This window comes from Epinephelus moara, chromosome 5 (assembly GCF_006386435.1).
Source record: "Epinephelus moara isolate mb chromosome 5, YSFRI_EMoa_1.0, whole genome shotgun sequence".
NCBI classification, from domain to species: domain Eukaryota; kingdom Metazoa; phylum Chordata; class Actinopteri; order Perciformes; family Serranidae; genus Epinephelus; species Epinephelus moara.
Genome location: NC_065510.1, coordinates 14,640,536 through 14,657,215, shown reverse-complemented (window position 1 = coordinate 14,657,215; position 16,680 = coordinate 14,640,536). Strand labels below are relative to the sequence as shown.

General features: G+C 43.1%; 1 protein-coding gene across 4 annotated transcripts in view; it reads right to left on the bottom strand.

Annotated features, from left to right (window-relative positions):
• sh3pxd2aa (SH3 and PX domains 2Aa) overlaps positions 1-16,680 on the bottom strand; it is a 151,277-nt gene that overhangs the window by 99,270 nt on the left and 35,327 nt on the right. For all 4 annotated transcript variants that reach the window (XM_050045236.1, XM_050045237.1, XM_050045238.1 and 1 more), the window contains exons 3-4: positions 4,386-4,461; positions 1,106-1,182 (exon numbers count right to left, since the gene is read on the bottom strand). In XM_050045236.1, the coding sequence (XP_049901193.1) occupies positions 1,106-1,182; positions 4,386-4,461 (153 nt within the window). The remainder of the gene's footprint in view (positions 1-1,105; positions 1,183-4,385; positions 4,462-16,680) is intronic.

Below are 16,680 nucleotides of genomic sequence, written 5' to 3'. Positions count from 1 at the left end.
CCCACAGCTGGCTGGACTCAGCATCCTGCAATCTCCAGAGAGCAGATCCTCTGAGAACACTGGGTAATTACTCTTCCTCTCTGTTGTTTGCCTCATAAACAGGATGTAGGAAGTAAACAGTGCGGCACACTCCAGCACCGGGCAAAAAAAAAAAAAAAAAACAGGCTCGCTATAGCAACTGTAAACATTAGAGCCGCTCCAGGTTATTTGGGTAATGAGGAAGCCTTTGCCTGTGCTGAGCTAAGGATCAGGTTCATTTCAGATGTGTGTAATTGCTTTTGGATCCCAAACTTCTTTTGGTCCCAATTACTAAGCTGATACTGTGGCTAACCTTTCCTAATGCAGGCCAATGATACTGCTCCCTAATTGTGTGCACAGAGACAATCACAAGAGCCCAAATCTGATTTTATGCACCCTCTCCCTTCTGTTAGTGTGGCTTTGTGCCAAGGGGAAGGAAGGAAGGAAGTGGGGAGGGTAAGACGGAGGAAAGGATTTGAATCCGGCAATAATAAAAAAAAACTAATAAGAGAGAGAACAGGAAGTGATAAGGCGACTCTCTCTTGAACTAGAGAATGACGAAAGGCCGTCACTTTCAAGGTTTCTTTTTTCCTTCGGGAAGGGGACGCTAATTTGAAGGAGAACTTTCTCTCCTGAGTTTATCAAATGAGGGGATAAGGTCGTTAGCAAGTGTGACTTTGAAATAATGGAAGAGCTCCGAGTCTGTCTCATGCGGTGCAGTGACTGAGAAGTTTGATGCACAACTAGGTCGCTCCGCTTCCCTGACTGTGGCACACATGAAAATAAACAACCTTTCAAACTGTGGTAGGAAAAGATCATAACATTTCCCCACCAAGACGAGTCCTTCACAGCCTCAGAAAACTCAAGCGTCAGGGCGCATTACAGACTCTTCAGATTCCTCAGAATAGCTCAGACGCTCTTCACTGCGAGGGAACTGTTCCGTGACCACAATTAAGTCTCATGTACCATGTTCAAAGCATGTGAACGGACGGTATGAGCCGTGACCTTTGACCCCCCTCACAGGCTGGGGGACATTCCCCAGAGTCAGATGTGGAACTTAAGGATGTTTACAGTAAGGCCTCTTTACCCTGCAGTAGTCGTCGATGAAACGCAGGCGCTTCATGGCCACGTCTCGCACATGACTCCTCCGGAACAGGATTTTGCCTGGAGGGGAGGACAAGGAGAAAGGAAAGAAACCAAAATGCATGAGGAGGTGACGCAAAACAGAGAGAAAGTGCAATGATAGATGCAAAGAAAGAGGATATAATAGACAGAGAATAGAAATCCTCCTCAAAAACACAACAGATTTAGCTCTGGCTGCTTCCTGTAATACCCTCGCCGAGCAGCAGATGTCACTAAGGTACACTGGTGATTCTTTATGGCTCAAGCAATCTCAGTCCCACACTCCAGGCCCCAGCTGTCCCCCCTATGGATTCCATGACCTCTGCCTGTGACATGGCTTTCAATATAACAAATAGGATTTAGTCATGCATTTTAAGCGCTCCTCTCATCCCACCCAGGGGGGAGCGTTAAAGTATCCCAACCCCCCACAATCAAAATGTTTGCACTGCATTCTGTTTGAGAAGTGTACAATGATGAGTGTTTCTAGCATAATAAGCTCATTTGGCTGGACTATTTAAGAAGCTGCACTTACGCAATATGGTAAATAATAGTTTTTTAATCACCGTCAAGGCTTTCTGCCTTAAATTACCAGATGAAACCGGATTATTTCAAGCACATATGCTATCAGTGCATTAGCATAGCTGGTCCTCACGTTGTATGTTAAGAACGAAAATGAGACGAGGTATTATTTTACTGGTCGTGACCAGTGGTGGAAATAAACTCAGTCCATTCACTCAGGCACTGTACTTAATCTCTTCCACTTTGCAGGGGCGCCGTTGTCCTTGACCAACATTACTCTTTCAGGGGCTGTAGTGGACTTTTAAAGCTAGAGTAAAACCAGATGACCTAAGGAATCCATCGGTACCAATCATGCCATGCTATCTTGTTGGGAAGGGAGTTAAGTAACGCTCCAAAGTTAGGCTATTGAGTTCAGACATGCCCACTTTGCGAAAGTCTCTTGCAGTTTGGGGCAAATCCATGCAGTACAATTGTGTTATTTTTGCCTATTGTATTTGAATATTTCTGCATACTGGGGTCCCTGAACAGTTTTGGAATTGCATAAATTGTGTATGACTGGAAAGCTGAGACTCTTGTGGATCCAATGAGCCCAATTTTATTCATGTTTGATGATGCTGAAACCTATACTATCCGTTTCAATGAAGAGAGACCATGTTTTGAAACTTGACCTCATTGACCATCGACTTGACCTCTGCAATAATGACAGCCTCATGAAACTTTACAGCCACAAACTAGAGGCCTAAAGCATTCAGAGGATGGATGGGTTTCAATGGTATGTTGGCAATAAGGTTTTTTTTTTTAGCAGTTTTCAGAACAGAGGTGCTCACCATCCAATTGCTAGTAATGTAAGTCTTACAGAAATTTCCAAATGTTAAAAGTCTTTGATACCAGATCACAGATTTTTCTGTGGTGTTCTTCAAGGTGTTGGTGTCTTACTGTGGTATTTTTTGATCACTTCTAGAGTAATCAAAAATGCTTAAATTTAGACTTGATGTCTGTATAACAAATGATATCAAGCCCAAAATTGCTGCAAGACCTTATGAGACGTAATCAAAAATGGCCATCATATACTTCCGTCACAATCTTCTAAGCCCTTGTACGCTCTAAACCAGTGGTTCCCAACTGGTCCACCCACGGGTCCAGATTTCTCCTTAGTCATTTGTGCGTCATACTTGCGTTTGGCCATGTCATCGAGCTAGTTTGCTGTCTTGATCTGTTAGACACTCACTCTACAGCAGGAAATGGCACTTCAAAATAGACCTGTGCTGAAATAAACCTGTTCTGAAACTTCACTGTACTTCAACATAAAGTGTGTTTTTTTTTTCAAACTGGACATGTTGGGGAGTCACTTGCGGTCCATTCAGAATGGACATGCGACCCACCAGTTGGGAACCGCTGCTCTAAACTCTCAAAGTTTGAATAGGTGCCGAACCAAACACAGTTCTTACTACATATTTATGACTTGAAAACTGAGCTGGATCTCAAATTAATCTTCAGGTTCCCTGCTTTCAGATGATGTATATCACTTCTATGCGGCATATACTGTTGAGCTGCTATCTCCCCATAAAGACCCCTGGTCCACCCTAAAAAAAAAAATAGGTCTATGGTGGGGAGGGATGGAGCTGAAGAGGTGAAGAGGTACTTTACTTCAGTATTTCCATTTTCTGTGACTTTATATTTCTACTCTGCTATAATTCAGAGGCAAATATTGGACTTTTTACCCTCTGTATTCAACGTATAATCAAGAAATACATTAATGTTGTACTTTAATGCTAATACTTTAACTTGAATGTGTAACTTTTACTTGCTAGTTGAGTATTTCTACACTGTGATACTTTCATGTAAGTAAAGTCGAGTGTCATACAGCCAGGGCAGAGGAGTGTATCCACAAACAAACGCAAACAGTCAATAACGTTTGCATCTGGCGCCACTCACTTCATAGACAAGAGGTAGGTGGACGTTTGGTTGGTTTCCAAATTGGTTTTGTGTGTGAGTGTGTGTCAGCAATAGGGAGAAAGACACAGGAGAGGAGGAGGAGGAGGAGGAGGATGGCTCGAGGGGAGATAAAGAGCATTTACAGTAGATGCTGGGACCATGTGGTGGCCATGGTGCTTAATCAGAGCATTTACTAAAATAAACTGTAGTAAACAGACAAGAGTGTGTTACTCCCAAATTAATCTATGTTTAAGTCTGCTTCAAAAACATACAGGTGCGCGCACACACACAAGACACGATGTGATTAGCAGAATCCCTGTCAGCCCTCCTGCCCCAGACACTGAACTGCTGCAAACACCATCATCAATCACTGCCACGCTGTAGGTCGCCATGAGCCTGAATGTCACGACTTACAGCAGCAGAGACACACATCTGTGGCATGACACAAATCCACACTAGGACACACACACACACACACACACACACACACACACACACTGTATATCTGTGTAATCAAAGGATCATAACCTCAGTTAGAAACATTCAAATTGATCCATAAATGTCCTAAAAACAGAATAATCTCACAGACAAACAGGCATGCAAACACAGCTGAGATTTGAAAGTCACAGAGAGTGTCTCGTCAGCATTACCACAGTAACACACAGGCACACACACATGCAGCACAGGCAGGCATCAGTAACCAGCTCATATTGGCGCCCCGCGAGTGCCAGCCATACATTATTAATATGGGAGCCTGTTCAGATAACTGGCGCTCTGGAGCAGGCTATTACCTGGGAGAAATGGGATGATCCTCTTCTTTGGGTCTTTCTGCCCTCCCTCAATTGGGAACTTGTCAAGTATCTGCATCTGTGGAAGAAGGAGGAGAAAGAGCCATTTTAGTCACACAGCTTCAACAGTTTGGTAAATGTGCTTTCTTTTCTGAGAGCGAGATAAGAAGATCAATCTCGCGTGTCGTGTGTTGAGTACAGAGCTGGAGCCAGGAGGCAATTAGCATAAACACAGCTGGCCTTTCCAAAGTTTAGAAATATGCCAACCGGCACTTAATATGGTGTTTAGTTTGTTTAATCCACACACAAAGAAGAATGTAAAACAACAATAAGTAGTTATACAAGGAGTTATGTCCTGTAAGTATTTCTCGGCAAGCGTTGGCTACAAGCAACAACTTCCCTGCAGGTCCCTGGCAATCATCGATGACATGGACAGAAGTGCTGTTCATTTATTGTGCTGGAGCCTATCCCAGCTGACATTGGGCCAGAGGCAGGGTACAACCTGGACAGGTCGCCAGACTATCACAGGGCTGACACATAAAGACAGACAACCATTCACACTCACATTCACACCTACGGACAATTTAGAGTCACCAATCAACCTGCATGTCTTTGGACTGTGGGAGGAAGCTGGAGTACCCGGAGAAAACCCACGCTGACACGAAGAGAACAAGCAAACTCCAAACAGAAGGGCTCCCCCACCCCGGGTTTGAAACCGGGGTGGAACCCTCTTGCTGTGAGACAGCAATGCTAACCACTGTCCCACCTTACCACCCTTCTGTTTGTGTAAGAGCTAGCCACTTTCCCTGCAACCATTTTCTTTGCTAAGAAAAGCTATTTGCCTCCCAGTTCATACTCCATACTCACAGACCTACGAGTTGTATCAATGCTCTCATGTAAGTCTCTCCAAGAATCCAAATAAGCATTGAACTATAGCAATATAATAATAGAAAACAAGATATTGTGGTTTAATAAGCAGTAAATGTATAGTTTGGAGGTATTTTCTGACCATCAACAGCTGGCTTAGCCACTGTGACTGGACACAGCACTTCCTGTGCTACCTTTATGAAAGCTTACCAGGGGCTAGCTAGCCAGCTAAGAAGACACAACACATAGGTTAAAGAAAGAGGCCGGGGATACCCCCTTCCCTTTATAAGACTCTCCTGATGCATGATGTTTGATGTCACAAATTCCTCATGACTAATGGAGAAAACACGGTGGCAGACATTGCAGTTGGACTACACATTCTCACTCACCCATCCTACCCTCCAGTAATCATTTTTTCCATTCCCCTCTATATTTCTGTAATCTCCTCTCTAGGGGCCATTTCTTAAATTTTGCACCACTGTGCCACTTATCATTCATCATCACAAAATCAGGCTCCCATTCATTGTCTATAGAGCATCTTCAGACTTTATACTTGATGACATCACAAGTTTGAGACTTCTCGGATTTCTGGCTTAAAAAGACAGAAGCTCATGTTCACTGCTATTGGTGGAACTTTCCGAGGAAATGGAAATAACAATAATGGTGTTCATGGCATTGATACCAGAGTTATTACTGTACTCTCAGAAAGAAAGCAATATGCTTTTGCCTGATATCAGACAGAATTGTCAACTAGTTACACTCTGTTTCCATCTTCACTTTGACATTGCATCCACTCTAACAGATTTGATTTTTCCTAACCAATCACTAGCGACCAAAGTATCGGCATAAATCTGACATGCTGTTGGGAGAAGGCATGTTTGACTAGAACAGCCTCATTAGCAGCGTCTATCTTGTCTATAATGCTCGCCATTGTTGTTATTACTTCTCTTTGGTTCTGGTTCTTCCTGACACACCAGTGTCAGTCCCATCTTACTGGAACACTTTTTATTTCAACTGAGAAACCGCTGTTTCCTGTCACAACACCAGACAAATCAGTCACATTGATTGAGTGGGCGGATTCCACACGTCTCAACCCAGACAAAATACGCTCAGTATTCCTTTAACTTGATGTTCAAGTCATTTCAGGTGGTTTATTATACGGCAACAAAGTCTCCCGTGGAGAAACGAGAGATTCTTTACTTTTTTTTTTGGACTAGTAAACATCAAGTAATATCTTTCCCCTTTAAAGTGGGTGTGCAGCATTTTGGCATGGCACCCTTCCTATGCACTTCATCCCCACATGAGCATATCACACATATTCTAAAAATCAAAGCCTGTCAACACGTCTTTGGTCCCAAGGGCGCAAAGCAGCGGTGGCTCGGTGAGCTGTGGGGCTCATGGGAGTCAAACGAGCTCCGATTTATTCATAAAGCACAGCGACAGGAACACGGTGAGAGGAGAAGTGCTGACACTGGAGCTGGAGGTGCAGGCGGAAAGAAAGGGAACGGGAGGATGGAGGGAAGGAGGGAAACAGAGAGGAGGTGGAGACAAAGCTGGGAAAAGAGAAGAGGGAGGCAGAGAGAGAGAGAGAGAGAGAGAGAGAGAAAGATGCGGCGGAGGTCAGGGGGTGTGGATGAGTGTGTCAGCCCTATTGTGTTTACCCAGTTTCACCCTTCAAATAAATCATTCAAGAGAGGGATTAGAGAGAAAGTAAAAGCAAAGCAGAGGAGAGATGCAGAGGGCTAGCAAACGTACTGTACAGCAATGCAGCAAAGTGTTTGCTACAGTCATGCGTAGGGGGGGTGGAAGTCCAGAAAGGAATATAATTAAAGAGAAGAGAAGAGAAGAGAAGAGAAGAGAAGAGAAGAGAAGAGAAGAGAAGAGAAGAGAAGAGACGAGACGAGACGAGACATCATTGTGTCTACATCTGATGGCAGAGGGCTGTAAAAGACTCTGGGGAGCAAACAACCAGGTCGGACCTGAGGACAGCTAGTATCGAGACATCCACACATTCACACACACACCTAAATCCCCTGTGCCCCCTTCTGCCACATCTGTCCCCAGGTCGAGTTCCCTCTGTCCATCTGTCAATCAGTATGAACCTCTCTATTGAACTTCTGTCTTCTTCTTTACCTGCTTCCACTTGGGTGAAGAGTAAGAGGACACCAGGAGAGACAGAGTCAATGCTACACTCGTCATGATCCAGATTCATGATCCAGTCCTAACCACCCGAATCCTATGCTGTGTCTCAATTCGGATACTTCAGATAGGACACTTACATGTACAATGCCTACACCAGTGGCTCCCAACTGGTGGGTCCCAGTCCAAAATTTTGTGAATAACACACTTTATTTTGAAGTACAGTGAATTTCTGGCACAGACCTTGTGTTTTGATTTGCTGTTTCCTGTTACAGCTACTTCACAGAGACAGCAAACTACAACCCCTGGCAAAAATTATGGAATCACCAGTCTTGGATGATGTTCATTCAGTTGTTTAATTTCGTAGAAAAAAAGCAGATCACAGACATGACACAAAACTAAAGTCATTTCAAATGGCAACTTTCTGGCTTTAAGAAACACTAAAAGAAATCAAGAAAAAAAACTGTGGTAGTCAGTAACAGTTACTTTTTTAGACCAAGCAGAGGGAAAAAATTATGGAATCATGAAAAACAAACACTTCAACACACCACTAGTACTTTGTTGCACCACCTCTGGCTTTTACAACAGCTTGCAGTCTCTGAGGCATGGACTTAATGAGTGACAAACAGTACTCTTCATCAATCTGACTCCAACTTTCTCTGATTGCTGTTGCCAGATCAGCTTTGCAGGTTGGAGCCTTGTCATGGACCATTTTCTTCAACTTCCACCACAGATTTTCAATTGGATTGAGATCCGGACTATTTGCAGGCCATGACATTGACCTTATGTGTCTTTCTTCAAGGAATGTTTTCACAGTTTTTGCTCTATGGCAAGATGCATTATCATCTTGAAAAATGATTTCATCATCCCCAAACATCCTTTCAATTGATGGGATAAGAAAAGTGTCCAAAATGTCAACGTAAACTTGGTGCATTTATTGAAGATGTAATGACAGCCGTCTCCCCAGTGCCTTTACCTGAAATGCAGCCCCATATCATCAATGACTGTGGAAATTTGCATGTTTTCTTCAGGCAGTCGTCTTCATAAATCTCATTGGAACGGCACCAAACAAAAGTTCCAGCATCATCACCTTGCGCAATGCAGATTCGCGATTCATCACTGAATATGACTTTCATCCAGTCATCCGCAGTCCACGATTGCTTTTCCTTAGCCCATTGTAACCTTGTTTTTTTCTGTTTAGGTGTTAATGATGGCTTTCGTTTAGCTTTTCTGTATGTAAATCCCATTTCCTTTAGGCGATTTCTTACAGTTTGGTCACAGACGTTGACTCCAGTTTCCTCCCATTTGTTCCTCATTTGTTTTGCTGTGCATTTTCTCTTTTCAAGACATATTGCTTTAAGTTTTCTGTCTTGACGCTTTGATGTCTTCCTTGGTCTACCAGTATGCTTGCCTTTAACAACCTTCCCATGTTGTTTGTACTTGGTCCAGATTTTAGACACAGCTGACTGTGAACAACCAACATCTTTTGCAACATTGCGTGATGATTTACCCTCTTTAAGGAGTTTGATAATCCTCTCCTTTGTTTCAATTGACATCTCTCGTGTTGGAGCCATGATTCATGTCAATCCACTTGGTGCAACAGCTCTCCAAGGTGTGATCACTCCTTTTTAACTGCAGACTAACGAGCAGATCTAATCTGATGCAGGTGTTAGTTTTGGGAAAGAAAATTTACAGGGTGATTCCATAATTAGCATAAGCTAATGACTAAAGAGAAATATGGACCCCGTGGCTGAACCATTTGGGAACCACTGGTCTACACTATGAACTGAATTGCGTAGTGCCTAAATTTCCAGAGGGTATTTTTGTCTCAAATCAAACGACTGTTGTGCACTTACTGGAAATCACAATCACAACATTGGATGAGTGGGTCAGCTCTATTTCTGAATGACAAATTGCAACCGGACGCAGCATTACCGCCAAGATTTGACCACGACTGTCGCCTGCCAAAATATTTGCTGGCTTTTGTGCTTGTTCTCTAGAGAAACCACCTCCGTCGCAGCTTCCTCAGGCACCGTTTTCACAAGTTTGGGTAGGGGTGGGAATCGAAAACCCATTCCAGTTGCAAACCGGTCACAGTTAACCAGGAATCAGAATCATGTGCTTCCAAGCTTATCAATTCCTTTTATCTATTACAGCAAGTTGTTCTCACAGTTGCAAAAAAATGACTCAAACTCACATGTCTATGCTGCTGGAAACTTGCAACAGAGAGGAAAACACGGACCGAAGAATTGCTTCATTTCAAGAAGACAAATGACAACAGTGCTGCTTGTAATGTCTGTAAAATGATAGTTTCAAGTAAGGGAGAAAACACCAGCAATATGCTGAGAATACGAACAATATGCTGAAACATCTTGGACTTAAATTCCAGGAATGCCATGTATTTGGCACTAAATATCCTCTGTAATGATGACATCAGTGCCGCACGGGCAGGCTTAGCACATTTTCTGTTGACTAAGAAAACAGTTTAACAATGGAGCTTTTGTGTGAATGAGCATGGTTGACTGGTATCAATGCCATTATCAGTTCCCATTCCAAAGTTTGGCGGTCCCTCGCCTTCATCTACGTAGCCAAGATGGCGACCATTGCGGGCCAGAAATGCCAAAGTGCACTGCATTTTGCCATACTGTGAACGCACTTATGCACTCAAACTAGCAAGGGGAAAACAAAAGAATGCGAATTGAGACACAGCACGAGTCTACATGGCAAAGATTTCCCTTAAGCTGCCAGGTTCCTGCATCCATACCATAACGTCCACTGCTGCGACAGCACAAAACTTGCAGCGGGCCCAGCTGTTTGGACCCCCCTGCCCATGCTGCCCGGGACAAAAAAAAAAAAAAAAAAAATCCTGCTGAATTCACAAACCACTCTGAAAGACACAGAGGGACGGATGGATGACGGACCAGCAGCCAAACATTTAGCGGAGAAGCAAAGAAGCAGGTGCTGAATTTGCAGCACAGATTTCAAATGTGACAGCACCCTTTTTTTCCCACTTTCTTAACAAAAGTGAATGATGAGGTGGGGGAAAAGTGAAAGCCCACGAGTGTGTGGTTGTGTAAGTATATAATGTATGTATGTGTGTGTGTTCATGTGTGTGCAGGTGTACTGGAAAGGACAGAGGTACCTCCAAGGCTTGACATGTCAGCTTTCGGCCCATCTTAAATCAGCTGACTTTTCATAAGCGTTCTTTTTGCCAGAGTTCAACATGCTAAGCAAGTGCACCCTCCCATCCCCCCATCCTCATTCTCGGACTACCGGTCCGGCTCGAACTGACCCACTTGGATCAAGGTCAACTCATTAGTCAAAACGGTCTCCAGTTGGTTCAAGCTCACCCTAAAATACACGCTTTCCTGACGCTGCTGACAGATTCCTGGCAAGAGGAAGTGGCTCCCATCATGCCAGGAATTGTGAGATCACACAGAGAGAAAAATGGTGAGAACAGGTGGGACGGTGGGAGCCTGTGACAGAGCCTGTGACATGACTGCTCTTTTACACAGATGTAGACATGCTGCAGCACTGCACGGAAAATGCTCAGCACCTCATGACAAACACAGTCTTTAGTCCAGGTAGTAATATTCCATCCTCACAATGTCTACAGAGAAAGAAAAGAAATGAAATAAATAATAATAAAAAAAAACACTCATGCCAAACCATTGCTCCACTTCCCAGACTTCACTTCACTGTCTCCTTGGTAACCAGCACAGAGAGAGTGTGAAGAAGAGTTGTGAACGGACGTGATTGGATGATGCTGCGCAGCTCTGGACCACTGGTGTAAATGTTGGGAGTCAGGTAAAAAAAAAAAAAAAAAAAAGGCAAGAGGATAAGGTTCTTCTATCTCTTGTCGGAGTGAGTAAAGATTATCATGACGTAATGTTTACTCTGCTGTCCAATTCATACTTTAGCTTTTCTGGAAAGCTCTTACACATTACACTTTCGAGGAGATCAGGATTTTGTTGTTGTTTTTTTGCTTTAACACTTAATTCAAGCTGATTCAAATGCTGGACTACATAAGATAAGAGCATTAGCTTAACACACTGACAACAAAACGCAATATGAGAAGGCTCAAACAATTAATAAAAGGAAGATGCATTATCTCATCAGTTAGTGTTTGGATGCTTAGTATTCATTAACCCGGCCTCACTCAGTGGTTTGGGGTCTTTATGGATTCAGACATTTTGGACCTGATACAAAGGGGCTCATAAAAAAATCTACTCAACTAGACACCCGTGAATTTATCTCTTTAAAAAGGAGCCTGATCCAAAAGAGACCTGAAGACTCAATAATGCAAAAGAAATGTTGGCATTTGTATATATCGTAAGCATCATATCAATGTTTCTGAAGTGACGTAGCATATGAGCTGACTTAGACAACTTCAGACCACTATTTGCGGCTGACAAACAACATAAACATAATTTTTTGGCGAGTCATAGCTGTGTTTCCAGCTGCTTTTTAGACACCAAACGTGGGTGTTTTTCAGGGACCCATTGCTGTATTGCCACAGAGGATAAAGCCATGAAAAGTGGTTGATTATTACAGACACAGCACTGCGTTTTCAGCCAGGATATTGTCACGATTAGCTGTTGTTTTCTTACGTAGACATTATTGTGTTTACAGTGGAGACTGTGCCGACACAAGTGGGGATTTTAAGCCAAAACATGATCTTTTCCAAACCATGACCAAGTGATTTTAGTGCCTGAAAATATACACAAGTTAACCCTTTGAAACCTGAAGCAACATCACTTCTCTTGTGCTGCTTTCGGACGCCTTTCGCAAGTATCTAAACCTTTGAACCCTGAGTTAATTGGTGCGATTTCTTTCACCCATCGATCCTGGGTTTCTGTTTATTCTGTTGTCTTGACGACTTTATTTTAGAGTCTTCTGTTTGTGTCCCTTGTTTCATGTTATTCATTCATGTTTAATCTGTTTCCTGTTTTATTTTGTAGATTCTCTCCTCATGCGTCGTGTCTGGCATCACTTCCTGTCTTTGTGTGTTTTCCCGCCTGTTTTCTGTCACACCTGTCTCGTTAGTCCTTCCCTGTTCCCTGAGTCTTCCCTTCACACCTGTTCTGAATTAGTCTTGTTTGCTCCACCCTGGCGTTCCCCTCCACACCATTGTTGTTAGCCAATCCTCATCTTCCTCCTTTTGCTCGTGTCTACCTACTCCAGCTGTGTCTTGTTCTTGTGATTAGTTTTCTGTGTATATATACCTGTGTGTTTGCCTTTGTTCTTTGTCAGTTTGTGTTGATCCTGTGTTCATTATTCAATCGGCTACATTCAAGCTTGCTTTTTGTTAGAGACTCAGACTGTTGGTCTGCATTTAGGTCCTATCAAATCTGTATCTGTGGTTTGCAGAAATGCACAAAGCCAACATTTCTGCTGGTGACTGGGTTGGATAATCATGTCTCATAGACGTGTTCAGGTATTGATCATATTGACAAAAACCTGAGACTGATAAATAACTTGCTTTGTCCAACAAACAGTTCAAAATCCAAAGGTCTTCAACTTACACTGATAAAGGACAGAAAAAAAGGGGTATGAGCTGGTTTCGGAAAATATTTACCACTATTGACTGAGCTATTTCCAAACAAACCGAGCCACCAGGACGGTTTAAAAATTCAAAATTTTGCACAAGAGCTTCTCAACAACTTAAAACAACTTCAAATTCAAGAACAAATTGCAATTGTGCAGTTGAAACATGTAGAGCCAGAGCAACTGACATCAGGGCCGACGCTGGCCCGAGCTCAGAACGAGACCCACAGCAGCTCCTTCTTCATATCATGTACATGTGCTAAGAATAGAACCTCCATATAAGGAACTGTGAGAGTCAGTGGGCATAAACTTGGGGGATGCCATACTGTCATTGTGCAGTGGATTGATGTCTCACTTCCTGTTGGTGGTCATGTGACTGCGAGGGTTTACCCCAGGCTTTGCAGCAGTGGAACAGAAAGGAATGGAAATAAACACACCCACACACAAACTCTTGATCAACTCATGACCGGCATGACAACGCGGCCATGTGATCTTCACGCCATTCCCATGGCAACGTGGTGATAGCGAGCAAGGCCACAGACTCAGCGTGCTTGTTGTCACTGGTCTCAGGGCAGGACGTGACAAGGTCACTGCGCTTCATGCACTAATCTGGAAACAAGCATACAGTTAATGATAAAGCCGACATGTATCCTGTCTCCAGGATGTAAACATGTTTTTCTCTGTTGTTTGCTTTACCCCTTGTCTCCCTGACCCCTTTTTCTTCATTTGTGAACACACACTCAGGAAGGAAGATTTTTTGAGTAGATCTTTGACACAAGAGGATCATCTATAGACCAACATTTACTTTCTATATGTTTCCGCTCAGCTCAAATCCTAAAACCATATGGATAGAAACTAATGGAGCACATGCATCAAGCCTCAACATGCATTAGCACCCAGCAGTATTCAGTTTCAGAGAGACAGATGTCTGCGATGGGCTCAAGGGGGGGAAGGCGTTCCTTTCCAGCCACAATCACACACAGTTGTGCCTCTAAATATAAACTGGCACCAGATCTGGACAAATCACGGCCCATGGTTGGCACAGTATTTGGATGCAACATGATACCCTGCATGCTTCAACGCTGTGATTGCATGTGAACGAGTGACACATGGGGTTGGGTTTGTCCAAAAAAATTTGAGCTCTGTTTCTGGTGTTGTGCCCCGTGTGGCATTTCAGGCTCCCCTCAGTTTCAATAAGACAACAGGTGCAGGGATGTGGTAGCTTGTGTCTGTCCACAGTCGCTCATTTGTCACTCCCCCAATCTCGGGCCACACAGCCTGCTGTTGCCTTTGGAACAAAGATCTGGGGATGGGTTTCAACTGGGAAACACCCTTAATGGAATGGCATCCTATTTTCTCTGGGGGTCCAACCGGAATCCTAGTTTGTCTAAAAACATGGTGGCATCTGTGGCTATGAGTGATATGAACCAGATGGTTTTGTATCAATGATGTAGTGATGGAGGGTGGGGTTATTTGAATACTGTTAAGGCTTCAAGTGCAACAAACAATCTTTTGGTATTATAGTTATCTTTTTTCACTTCATTGAGGAAATGTTAAGTCTTTAAAATGTACAAAAAGTTAAATAAAGAGGTAAACTCTACCAAAAACATATAATTTAATTTAAAGAACCTTCACGGGCAACCTATTTGTCACCGTTCGCACATAGGAATTATTAGTGTGTGACACATCAAAAGCCCTGATTGGCAGCCAGTGTGAGGGATGATTATATTTAAAAGGAGAAAGCTGTAATTGGGACAGTGAATGGTTTTATTGTATAGAGCAAATTACAAGAAAGCACCAGCGAAGACGACCTACCACTGAAAGAAAACTAAAGAAAAATGTCAGCAAAAAGTATCATGAAAGCTACCTGTCTTATTTTTTCTTATTTTTATTGTCTTATGTTGTGATAAGAGCGATAACACACGTTATAGAAGATATTGTGCACAGATATAAATACAGGTGTGTCTTGAAATTTTGGGGCCCAAAAAATTTGAAAACCACTAGTGTAGAAAACAACGCTGCAGACGGACACCGCTGTTGTCTGATACAGAGACATCAGTTTTTAAACTTGGACTGTTTCATAACAGGTTAAAAAAATCCTTGTAGTCATGTAAAATCGTAGTCCACTTCCCTGTTTTGGTACAGGTGTTCTTCACACATGATGTGGTCCGTACCAGAGTGCACATGAACCCTACTCTAGACCACCTTTTCAAGTGAACTCTGGCAGAGATCGGCATATTGTGCCCGGGTACTTTACACCGTGTTCACACCAATAAAACGATTTGGACTTTGGAATAACGTGCACTTGGATCCATGCCTGGTCCCTGATGTGAAAGCCTCGCAAATTGCTTGTTTTGTCAAACAATCCAAAACTCAATAACATTCAATCTGCAATGAAATGATTTTGGAGAAACCAACAAACACTAAATCATTTGTCAAAACTGTGGTCATTTTTTTTCTGTTGACAGACTAATTGATCTATTAACTAATCCTTTCCACAATGTTTGCAGCGGCCAATTTTGTGTTGAGCTTCCAACTCTGGGTCAAGTATAAAAAGTAGCAGTGGAAGGTGCTGATGAATGATTTCAGTCAAACTGCGTAATTAAATTTCATCCAAGCGCTCACAGTGAAACAAATTAAAGACTGAGCCAGTTTGTTAATTGTGTCAATTGTGTTAACACTAAACTTCGCCTGCTGGAGGAGAACCTTGGCAGGGAAATGCACAGTTTTCAAACCACTGGAACAATCTATACGTCTCTCTCCGTCTCCTGAGTTCAGCAGAAGCAGTGGTGTTGAAGATCGGACAACTGGATACTTTACTCACACACACGCACACACACACACACACACACACACACACACATGGTCATTAAAAATACATTAATCAAAGAGATAAAACAGCATAAGCTGTGAGGAAACCTTGAAGACAGAATAGGTCCAGTGGGCAAACAAGGGTAGTAGAGAATGAAACACGAGCAAGCTTTTGATATTCACCTCGCATACTGTAATTTACAGGCATTAGGGCACACATGGCTATTTATATTAAGCTCATAATAAACTGCATTTTTGAAGGGATGAGAAAAAGAAACCACAATTCAATTGAAACAAAGAAGAAACAACACTTTTATCCCACAAGCTTTGCCCTTCATTCATGCCCAAAGTTTTTAACCTGCCTTCACATTTAATAGAAGCCCTGGCTAAATGTTCCAGTGGCATTTTCAGGCCATTTACTACCTCGACCGCTTGGCTGGGTTCTGCCCGAGCAACCGAACAACAGTTTCACTTTCCAGGGCAGCCGCAACCTCAATCTGAGGAAAGGAACAGTGTCGGCTTACACACACACTCCCTCACTGTGGGTTAAGTAAGCAGGCCGGCCAACTTACAGTTCACTACAGGCAAAGGCAGGGAGGAAGGGCTCTCACCTGTGCCAGGGTTCAGTGCTAACAGAGTAGCGTAGGACCTAATTTAGCCATGCTGACGGTCTCAAGAGTTTCCATACTGACAGCCAGGACAAGCCTTGGGCAGTGTGGCCAAACCACAGTCTCTCTCAGAAGGGGTGAATCAGGCAGCAGTGCCCTCCCTGTGTGTATGTGTGCGAGTAGGTGCTCAGTGCACTCCACGGCCGACACTCACAAGGGCGTGGAAGGGAAAAGAGAAGTGAGGTTTGGAATATTACCACGAGTGGGCTGGGAGAAGTAAAGAAAGCATGAAATAGAAAGACCAAAAACACTGGAAACTAAATGAG